The 12,500-nt window shown below is 41.0% G+C and overlaps 1 protein-coding gene across 1 annotated transcript in view; it reads left to right on the forward strand.

Annotated features, from left to right (window-relative positions):
* Positions 1–12,500, forward strand: part of LOC311047715 (plakophilin-3-like) — a 129,475-nt gene that overhangs the window by 19,665 nt on the left and 97,310 nt on the right. The window contains exon 2 of the mRNA XM_084060533.1: positions 6,210–6,301. Within this exon, the coding sequence (XP_083916659.1) occupies positions 6,210–6,301 (92 nt within the window). The remainder of the gene's footprint in view (positions 1–6,209; positions 6,302–12,500) is intronic.

The raw sequence follows: 12,500 nt of genomic DNA on the forward strand, positions 1-12,500 counted from the left end.
GCATAGAAAGCTCTCCTTGCCTTATCTTTGACTTCATTAACTCTTTAACTGCCAGAGTAAACAGTGTAACAGTGTAACGAGCGGTTGTACTGTACCTTTTGAAAAGTCATGTAATATTTTTCGTGATCATTGTCCTCACGGTGATCGCCTCATTAAATGCACGGGGAATAGGGGAATAGCTTTTGTCTCATTCCTAAGACAATAATTTGATGACCAGCAGCAGTTCCGGTAGGAGACACAAAGAGTCTCCTTTGTGTCTCCTACCGGAACCGCTAGCCTACAGGTTTGAAGTCACCATGGGGAAACAAAAAAAAACATTTTTTTTTGGGGTGAATTATCCCTTTAAGGTTTCTCTCACGTTATTATCAGTCACCATGCTCAAACATTCTGCCACAGCGTATTGCCTGTTTAGGTTAAGTTTACTTTGGGTTTTTGTGCCCCCCCCCCCTGACAAGGAATATTATTTATTAATGAATCTTCTCCTTCAGTTCATTAATGACCAAGTTACACATTTCCAGTGGAACTTCAGCCCTAGTTATGCATACATGTTCTTTCTTTAGTTTTTTACTTTGTAAAAATCATTTGAAATAACAATAAGTCAATGAAAAAGGGTCTATTTACTAAAACATGGGTCCCCACCCACTGTTTGGGAAACAGTGTGTCTACAGAACCAGTAGAAGAGAAGGATTCTGTTCCTCAAAACAGCAGATGAGCCAATGACAGGTCAAACAGTGTCTCTGATCGCTCAGGGAATCACTCAGACTATCAGAGACTGTCATAGATAAGAGTTAACATCTGTACAGATGTTGTGGTTCAGACACACACAAAGAAAAGGAAGTAAAAGTAAAAGTAAACGCTCTGTTTATACAGTACTTAGACGTCACCCAGAACCCTGTCTGTTCATCAGAGGAACAGACAGGGTGTGGAACACTTCACACTGCACTGTAATCTGTACTGTGGCCAAACCTCCTCACTGATTACATCTTAACCACATATAACCCATTAAGACTTTTACGTTTTTTAAATAGTTACATATATATATAAAGATTTGCACACATTTTCAAGATTAAAAAAAATAGCAGATATACAAGCTCATAGCGCGGCACTCGGTGCCGCGCTATGAGCTTGTAGATCTGCTATTTTTTTGAATAGCCAAAGAAATCTAAAATGACACAGATGCGTTCCAGGTCTCAATGGGTTAAACCATTATTTTATACTTTGGGCTATTCAAAAATAGCAGATCTTTTTTTATTTGATTTGATACACCTTATGTTGAACTTGCAGGTAAAATAAAAGAAGAAACAATAACAATGAAAGACACATTATAAGAATAAAATTAAGTAAACAAAAACATTTAAAATGCGATCATTGATCATCCCCAACATGTTCAAAAAGGAGTAGGAAGAAGCAAAACTTATTTACATTAGCCTGCGGACCCCCATTTAATGACACTTCTATCTCTGGGACCTCAATTTATATTGGGGTCCATTTGGTTACATTCGTACACTCCAACTTACAGACCTGAAAGGTTCCATTTGGTTCCATGTGTGCACTCTCAGAGTTACAGACCTGTAAGGGTCCATTTGGTTCCTAACTATCTTATCATTTAGCTGGGGACCCCCTGGAACTCCCTGAAGGACCTCTGGGGGTCCCCGGACCCCACTTTGAGAACCAATGTCATAAACAATGAACACAATATGTAGAATTATAATGTTAGGGTATTATTATTCTCACTACTGATAATCAGCACTATAGCAAAGAAATACAGATGTGGGAAGAAAAGTGCAAAATGTTCTAAACCAGGGGTCTTCAACAGGGGGTCCGGGACCCCTAGGGGGTCCTGAGAGCTACTATAGGGGGTCCGCCAAATCTTTGTGTGGTAGGATTCCGTTTTTTTACATTAACCACTTGAACCCTAGAATTCCTTTTCTGAGGGGGAACATTAGCCAAAAATAGCAGATCTACAAGCTCTCAACGCCTCGCGCTGCGAGGAGCAGACTAAGTTAAAAAAAAAAACTGAAACACAATTTTATACAATATAGAGTAGGGGGTCCCTGCTTCATCTCTCTCTCAGCTAGGGGGTCCTTGGCCTGAAACCGTTGAAGGCCCCTGTTGTAAACAGTCAGAAGGCCTTATTCACTGGTTTATGTTTATGTGTGTGTGGGAGGGGGGGGGTCCTTTCCTCTCATTGTCCCAGGGAGGCTGCTTCACAAACTGTGATGTCTGGCAAACCATTAAAAAAACCCACTGTGTGTTTATGTGTTTAAACTGGAGCTAAGGAGAGGCTGAGAGTATGCAGGAACCAAGATAAAGTATGCTTACAGAAAGAGTGGGGGGGAGGGAGGGGTGTGAATGTAAAACAGTGAAATACTGATGTCATTAGTTTCTAAAGTGTATCCTATGCTAACCTTTCCTACAGTGATATATATTGAACTATTTCTGACAGCAAATGCACAATTCTTATGGTTTGGTACGATTGATTGATTGATGTACTTTATTTAGTAAGACATGAGAACAACAGTACATGGAAGTACAAAGTACAAGGTCTACTAAAGTGGATAGCTCATAAAGCACTGAGCTTGTTTAAGATGAGATCCCCATGCACACAAATCATGATGACATATAAGAGACAGACACATATACACTACTATACATATAAGAAACAGACACATATACACACTACTATACATATAAGAGACAGACACATATACACACTACTATACATATAAGAAACAGACACATATACACACTACTATACATATAAGAGACAGACACATATACACTACTATACATATAAGAAACAGACACATATACACACTACTATACATATAAGAGACAGACACATATACACACTACTATACATATAAGAGACAGACACATATACACACTACTATACATATAAGAGACAGACACATATACACACTACTATACATATAAGAGACAGACACATATACACACTACTATACATATAAGAGACAAACAGATATACACACTACTATACATATAAGAGACAGACACATATACACACTACTATACATATAAGAGACACACACATATACACACTACTATACATATAAGAGACAAACAGATATACACACTACTATACATATAAGAGACAGACACATATACACACTACTATACATATAAGAGACACACACATATACACACTACTATACATATAAGAGACAGACACATATACACACTACTATACATATAAGAGACAGACACATATACACACACTACTATACATATAAGAGACAGATAAGATATACACACTACTATACATATAAGAGACGGATAGATATACACTACTATACATATAAGAGACAGACACATATACACACTACTATACATATAAGAGACATACACATATACACACTACTATACATATAAGAGACAGACACATATACACACTACTATACATATAAGAGACAGACACATATACACACTACTATACAGAATGTCATACAATCAGCTTACAGGTTACTGGTATGAAGAGTGAAAAATATGTACAAAAGAAGAAAGAGAGAGAGAGGGGGGGGGGGGGTAGGGGGTAGGTTAGGTTAGGACATGGGGTAGGTTAGGACTTGGACAGGGGGCATTTTTCAATTGCAGCCTCCTGAAGGTGTATCTTTAGGGCAGTTTTGAAAGTGAGTAGGGTTTTACACTCCTTTACTCCTTTTGGTAGGGCATTCGACATTGTTGATGAATAGCATGAGAACGAGTTCATTCCCTTTGTTGTGCCAAATCTGGGTTGAACATGATTTGTGGAGCTGCCTTTGGTGTTATGATCATGGACTTGATTAACATTTAGGAAGTATTTAGACAAATACAGAGGGATCCCAATGTTGTGGTGTATCTTGAAGACCAGGCCCATAGCAAGTTGCTGTACTCTGTCCTCAACCCTAAGCCATCCAATCCTAGCAAAATGAGCAGGGGTTAGATGGGTTTTGTGATTGAGGCCAAGAAGTAGCCTTACTAGTTTGTTTTTGGGATGTTTGGAGCCTTGTTTTTAAGGCCTTGGAGGTGTTGTGATACCATGAAGTGCATGCATAATCATAATGACCTTGTATGAGGGCCCCTGCAAGAATCTTCAGAGTATTCTTACTGACTTACTGACGATCAATCCTCCACAAATAGCGTATTGTTTGGATGACCTTTTTGATCACTTTTTCTGTGTTTTTGTTACCGGAGAGAGGTTTGCCTCCACGATAGTTACAATGTTAACACAGCTCTGTTAAACACATGTATTTATTCTCATGTAATAGTATTTGACAGGTTAGTGTCTACAATCATTACTCTATAGCCATAGAGCAGTGGAGACACTAAACACTAAACAAGGACACATCAGCATTAATGAGACAATAGTAGTATTGCTGTAGACTGAGGCGTGCATTTTATAATATAAAGCACATAACACACACATTACATTGTGCTGTTTAGATGGTTTTGTTCCACTTTGGCTTTGGCAATGTAAACATGATGCAGACAGACAGACAGACAGACAGACAGACAGACAGACAGACAGACAGACAGACAGACAGACAGACAGACAGGTCTACAGCAGAACCTGTCTCTGTCAGACCCTGGGCCCTGGCACTTGACCCTGAACAAACAACAGGAAGTGATGTCATAAGGGTTTCCCCAGTAATCTCCCTATAGGAAACGTGTGCCTCTGCTAGAGGGTCAACGTGGTTAGAAGTCATCTCCAGCCCAGAGGATGATCATGTTTCTCATTCCACTGAGATGATGTCATCTCTACTGGAGCGGAGAGATGATGAGCTCACCTTCACACACACATGTAACATGTAACATGTGACATGTAACATGTGACATGTGACACGGTGCTCTCAGCCAATCTCTCTGACCCACAAACCTATTTAAACGTCTGTCATACGGTTGTCTGATAAAGCTATATACATGGTCTCTGTCGTGGTGTAAACCTCACATGTTCCTCACAACTTTTACTTTCCAGCGTCTCAAATTCAAAAACAGCGACAATAGCAGATCTACACGCTCTAAATGAGTCTCTTTGCGCTGTGTAGTATGAGCAAGAAGGGAATATTCGAAAAAACACAAGACGTTATATTATGGAGATCAGAGGTTTGGTGTGTCATATCAGTATAGTGTCTGTGTAAACATTAGTATAGTGTGTGTGTGTGTGTGTGTGTGTGTGTGTGTGTGTGTGTGTGTGTGTGTGTGTGTGTGTGTGTGTGTGTGTGTGTGTGTGTGTGTGTGTGTGTGTGTGTGTGTGTGTGTGTGTGTGTTAGTCACATTATTCTCCAGACTAATGTGACGCAGCGGGACTTTTGAGACGGCCATGCCCAAAATAGGTTGCCTTATTCGGATACATGCGTGTCACTGCCCGCCCCCCTGCCGGTTCTCTGAATTTGTATTTTTAAATAGGCTCTGTCATGATTAATTGACCACATATATGAAGTTAAACAACTACATTCCATCCAAACCACATCTTAAAAGTAAATTCCGTGCCTCAAAATAGAAGTTTGAGAGCGTTTTGAAGTGTAAAAGTGAGTAGAAAACACTGCGGTCAAAAAAGATGGCTGCCGCTCGTTTTTGGTCGGCTGCACTCAGGCTGCACTCGGTTACATTCGGGCTCGCTCGAACTCGCCACCTGATTGGCCAACTTTTGCTGTCAATCACAGAACGATGAGCGACGACGCTGATAGGCTCGTCCATTTGGTGAACCAGACTCCTTCCTGAAATCAAATGCAAATGAGATTTCCGGAGGGAGGGGGGTTTACCAGGCTGGGGTTTGTTGTGATCACGTTATTTCTACTGTTCTCCAGAAGTCATAGGATCACTCATGGGTTGACGAACAGCGCCCTCTAGCGTAAACCATTGAACATGCCACACATTTGTCAATGGCAGTGTGATCCTCAGGCCAAATGACGAGTGCACTCGTCAATGGCAGTCAATGAGTTAATATAGTATACTTTTTATTCTGTCTCTCTTTGTCTGTCTGTCTGTCTGTCTGTCTGTCTGTCTGTCTGTCTGTCTGTCTGTCTGTCTGTCTGTCTGTCTGTCTGTCTGTCTGTCTATCTGTCTCTCTTTGTCTGTCTGTCTGTCTTGATCTTTCACCTCTCATTGTCTCTCCTATTGTTCTCATGTTTTTTTCTCCCCTCTCTCTCTCTCTCTCTCTCTCTCTCTCTCTCTCTCTCTCTCTCTCTCTCTCTCTCTCTCTCTCTCAGACCACGGTGGTCCATCATACAGAACCTTCTCATCCAACCATGGAGGCTTCAGCAGCAGATCCATGGTCCACACGCCCAGCCGAGTCATGGCCGTGAGTCTCACTCTACTGTTAGTGTTTATGAGCCTGAAGGTCAAAGCTGCTCATGCTCACCACTCTGCTATCTAAACCAGGGGTTCCCAACCACCCGTCCGCAGACCGGTGCCGGTCCGCGGGACATGTACCACCGGTCCGCGAGAAGGCGGCCGGGAATTCCAAGTTTTTTTCCGGGCCGAGAATCTATAACCTTTGAGTCGCCAGGATTTTCCACAGAGCGGAGAAGAAGGTTGAGTCGGTCACATGAAGATACCAAGGACTCGTCAGTGATGTCACTGTGGATTATGAACGGCGCCGTCCGTGCTACTTCCTGTAGTGACATCACCGTTGAATCCTTGCTATCTTTGTCTTTGTTTCGACGTGCGTTGACGTGCGCCGTCGCTACAAGCTGTAGCCTATTGTGTCACGATGGAGCTAATGAACCACTAAACGGGATTATTATTATTTCATGTCAACCTTCAAGTACATCTATGATCTATATCACTATCTATCACTATATCTATATCACTATCTATCACTATGATCTATGATCTATGATCTATATCACTATATCTATATCACTATCTATCACTATGATCTATGATCTATGATCTATGATCTATCTCTATATCTATATCACTATCTATCACTATGATCTATGATCTATGATCTATATCACTATATCTATATCACTATCTATCACTATGATCTATGATCTATGATCTATATCACTATATCTATATCACTATATCTATATCACTATCTATCACTATGATCTATGATCTATGATCTATGATCTATCTCTATATCTATATCACTATCTATCACTATGATCTATGATCTATGATCTATATCACTATATCTATATCACTATCTATCACTATGATCTATGATCTATGATCTATATCACTATATCTATATCACTATCTATCACTATGATCTATGATCTATGATCTATATCACTATATCTATATCACTATCTATCACTATACACTATGATCCAGTGGTTCTCAAACTTTTTCATGTCAAGGACCCCCAAATTGACACTTATTAGCCCGTGGACCCCCATTTGAAAAGATAAGCCAGGGACCCCCATAAGAGAAGGTTTATACGGCTTTCTAGCAGTGATTCTCAACCATTTTAATGTCAAGGACCCCCAGTTTGACATGCATTGAATGGCATTTATATCTCTGGGACCCCAATTCACATTGTAAAATCAATGTTAATTTAACTCAGAGAGTGTACAAATGGAACCAAATGGACCCTAATGGGTCCATTTGGCTCCATTTGTACACTCTCAGAGTTACAGACCCATAAGGGTCCATTTGGTTCCTATCCATCATTTAGCTGGGGACCCCCTGGAACCCCCTCAAGGACCCCTGGGGGTCCCCGGACCCCACTTTGAGAACCAATGCACTAAACCACACTATAGATACAGGACAACCACACTATAGTGTGGTTTAGATAGCAGAGTGGTTGTCCTGTAACTATAGTTAGAGGATGACACAGAACAGAGGGTTTATTGTTCACAGATGTTGTCTTCAGGAAGGGTTTTAATAACAGTGAAGAGACAGAATGAAGCACGCCTGGAATGTCATGGTTTTAGGGGCGTGGCCATTGGTTTCCGGTGTTTTTTGACTACACCATCCTTTTTTTTGTGGCAAAAGCCATCAAATAAAACAATGATTTCAATGAATTTAATTTAACTCATTCACTGCTAGACTTATTTCTGACTGTGTTTGCCCAGTGTCAGTGCCGGCGATTTTCTTTGTTTTTAATACCTTTTCAACTGTTCACATAAAATGTATATCCGTTGTGATCGCTTGTCTGACCGTTTGTAAACACACCCGTTATGTGTGTGTGTGCGTCGCCCAGAGAAAAAAACGTTCCAACCGCGACCGGCCCCTTCTCTTGTAACAGTATGTGAATATAACATCTCTCGTCAAAAATGCATGTTTTTTCCTTCTCTGTTCAACTGGTCACAGAACTTGTAGATCCGTTATTATCGCTCATGAAAAACGCTAAACAGGAAGTGGACGGAAATCATGGGATGACGTTGTTTCCCGATCCTTGTGAGTACAAAGTGAAAGTGATCACTCGGGTGACAGAGAACATCTTTTATAAAAACCATTGATTTTTACGGCTAGAGCCGTCAAAATCTTCTCTTATGGGGGTCCCTGGCTTATCTTTTCAAATGGGGGTCCGCGGCCTAATAAGTGTCAATTTGGGGGTCCTTGACTCCTTGACATGAAAAAGTTTGAGAACCACTGTGTGAATGGCAATGAATGAGTTAACTCATTCAGTGCCATTGACGTCGCATAAGCCCAGAGTGCCAATGACGTTGCCGACGTCATAAAAAAAAAGAGATAACTAGCTTAGCTGGGGACCCCCCCTGGAACCCCCTCAAGCAGGGGCGTAGCCGGAACGCTAGCCGAGGCTGGGTCTAGGGAGTTGTGGGTGGGCACACATCCACGCGCGCGCGGCCGGACCGTGCGCATGTGCGAACATTTTCGGTTATTAGCGGTTTTTGATACTTTTTTCACGGGTTTGTGACGGATTTCGGGTAGGCTACCTATACAGTATATATATACGGTATATATATATATATATATATATATATATATATATATATATATATATATATATATATATATACTGTTATCAAAATGGCTGAAAATGACATGAAAAAATATAAAATAAAGTTATATATATTTTTTATTTTGTTTGGGTGGGCAGAAAAACCAAATGGGTGGGCCCAGGCCTACCTATGCCCCGTGGCTACGCCCCTGCCCTCAAGGGACCCCCGGGGGTCCCCAGACCCCACTTTGAGAAGCATAATGCATTAGAACAAAGCGGTCAGTGGGTTTGTTGTGTTCAACCAGAATACAGAATGTGTCTGCTGGTAAATACCATCCATTCACACTGTCCCCACAACACCCCCATAAACACACTAATGGAACGTTCCACTGTCCCCCCTCTGTGTGTGTGTGTGTGTGTGTGTGTGTGTGTGTGTGTGTGTGTGTGTGTGTGTGTGTGTGTGTGTGTGTGTGTGTGTGTGTGTGTGTGTGTGTGTGTGTGTGTGTGTGTGTGTGTCTCCACACCCTGACAGCTCTGTGCAGTATTTCACGTCCGTTTAAACCCCGTTTCCAGGACAACGGTCCAACAGCCAAACCCCAAACTGTTTATTTCACTAATGACTTTATGTTTTTGTATTACATAATGTTGTTGATGAGTCATTGAGGAAGAGACGATGATTATAAATATAATATAACAATGAAGGCACGGTCTCATCAACGACTAGCGGGAAATACGTTAAGGACTAGAAAAGTGTGCTTTTCTGAGCCAGGCCGGGTTGCCTACCCAGGGCCCCTCGAACTTTGCTGAATCTGACTGATACGTCTTGATCACATGACCCCTAGACTGAGAGAACGAGCCCAATCCATGGTCTTGAAGGGCGTATCCAAACCCAGCCGCTTGGATTCGGCGGGGCTTCCTATTGCTTCACCAATCTATGTTCAAGAAGTTCTAGACCAAAACGTGAAGCGGCCTTTTAACGGCACCGACATGAGGTCCATTAACTCATTGAGTGCCATTAACGTTTCATGTGTTTTACCGCTATGGCGCAACGTGCCAATGACGTGTTTGACGTGTTTTTGAAACAAATGTAAAAAAAAAAACATGTTCAGAACCCAAGATATCATTATCTGAAGATTTGCAGCTCCATCCACTCCTTGTTTAACTTAGAACTGAAAAAGGCTGTATATCGCTTCCTAAGCACTTTTTTTTTACCTTGAAAAAATCTCTGGCACTGGGACAACATAGCCAGAAATAATTCTGCCAATTCTGGCACTCAGTGAGTTAAAAACATTCCGGGCAGAAATTAAAGTTGGCCTGTAGGGGCAGTGTGTATGCAAAGTTTCACGCCGATCGGGCCAACGGTGCCGGATCGGCGATCAGCTGCTCACCGACACACCAGCCTGATCTCACACAACACAGTGAAAATAGCACAGATTGACAATTCCAGACGACTAGACTGGAATTGACGACTAGAAAACCTGAAAAGCCGTGCATAGGAGAGCCGCGAATCCCACGGGGAAATGACTCTGGTTGCAACCCGGAAGCAGAGCAGTCCCCACAACATGATGTACCATTCTGTGCTGATTGGTATAGAACTCGGACGGCGCTGACAGGCTCAAGGCGTCCCTTGAGACTGCGCTCCTCCGTCATGGTCCAAAACGTAACACATTCGCGGCTCCTCCTATATGCACGGCTTTTTGGGGTTTTCTAGGCGTCTCTGTACGGAATGTCAATCCGTGCTATTTTCACCGTGTTGTGTGAGATCGGGTCGGACAAACACACACACACACTGTGTCTGACCATGTTGTACCCTCACAGAGTACTGAGGATTTTACAGTGTAGATGGGGGTCCGGCTCCCAGAGATTTAAAATAATGTCATCAAATGGGGTCTGTGGTCTAATGCAGCGGTTCTTAGGGGGTGACTAGCTTTAATGTTCTCGCTCAACAGTAAACAAACCAACATACAGTATAAGTGTATACAGGGTATCTGTATATTTATTATAAAGTTACTATTTAAGGACTTTGAAGACCCTTTTGATAGCAAATTAGCCATCTTGTCAAATATTACCTAAGAAAGAGGCAAACATTGTGAAAATAGCAGATCTACAAGCTCACAACGCCTCGCCTAAACTAAATGTAATGCCTCAACTCCTACAATTCCAAGTGCTTGTCTGGGTGGGGGGTCCCCAGTTCAAATATGATTATTTTGGTGGGTCTCCAGATAAAATATGATTATTTTGATGGGTCTCCAGATAAAATATGATTATTTTGGTGGGTCCCCAGATAAAATATGATTATTTTGGTGGGTCTCCATATAAAATATGATTATTTTGGTGGGTCTCCAGATAAAATATGATTATTTTGGTGGGTCTCCAGATAAAATATGATTATTTTGGGGGGTTCCCAGATCAAATAAGATTATGATAAAATATGATTATTTTGGTGGGTCTCCAGATAAAATATGATTATTTTGGTGGGTCTCCAAATAAAATATGATTATTTTGGTGGGTCTCCAGATAAAATATGATTATTTTGGGGGGTTCCCAGATCAAATAAGATTATTTTAGGGGGGGTCACGGCCTGAAAAATGTGGGAACCCTTGTCCTAGTGCATGTCAAACCGGGGGTCTTTGAAATGAAGAGCAGTCCTGTGCTCTCAGACACGAACAGCGTTTTCCTACTACTTACTACTACTACTACTTTTGTATTTGAAACTTTACATTTCTCTAAATATTATAAACTTTCACGACAGCCTAAGTACAAATATCATTTATGAAGAGGCTACTATAGGCTACAGAGAAGTCTGACTGAATGACTGAAAGGTTTTTTTTCTTTTCTTGTTGTAGGGTGTTATCTGGCACATGTTATCATGTTATGAAAGAGAAATTGTATCATGAGTGAAACGGTAAACCATAAACCTACGTAGCCCTACATCTAAATGAGTTGAAACCATAAACCTATACATAGGCCTACATCTAAATGAGTTGAAACCATAAACCTATACATAGGCCTACATCTAAATGAGTTGAAACCATAAACCTATACATAGGCCTACGTCTAAATGAGTTGAAACCATAAACCTATACATAGGCCTACGTCTAAATGAGTTGAAACCATAAACCTATACATAGGCCTACATCTAAATGAGTTGAAACCATAAACCTATACATAGACCTACATCTAAATGAGTTGAAACCATAAACCTATACATAGGCCTACGTCTAAATGAGTTGAAACCATAAACCTATACATAGGCCTACATCTAAATGAGTTGAAACCATAAACCTATACATAGGCCTACATCTAAATGAGTTGAAACCATAAACCTATACATAGGCCTACGTCTAAATGAGTTGAAACCATAAACCTACGTAGACCTACGTCTAAATGAGTTGAAACCATAAACATGTACGTAGGCCTACATCTAAATGAGTTGAAACCATAAACCTACGTAGACCTACATCTAAATGAGTTGAAACCATAAACATGTACGTAGGCCTACGTCTAAATGAGTTGAAACCATAAACCTATACATAGGCCTACATCTAAACGAGTTGCCATATTTATTTACATTTCCTTACAAATTCCTTACATTACAAATCCTTATAAGCTATATATTTCTGGGATGCATAGTAGCTGA

This window comes from Gymnoscopelus microlampas (genome assembly GCF_963454915.1).
Source record: "Gymnoscopelus microlampas genome assembly, chromosome: 1".
NCBI lineage: Eukaryota > Metazoa > Chordata > Actinopteri > Myctophiformes > Myctophidae > Gymnoscopelus > Gymnoscopelus microlampas.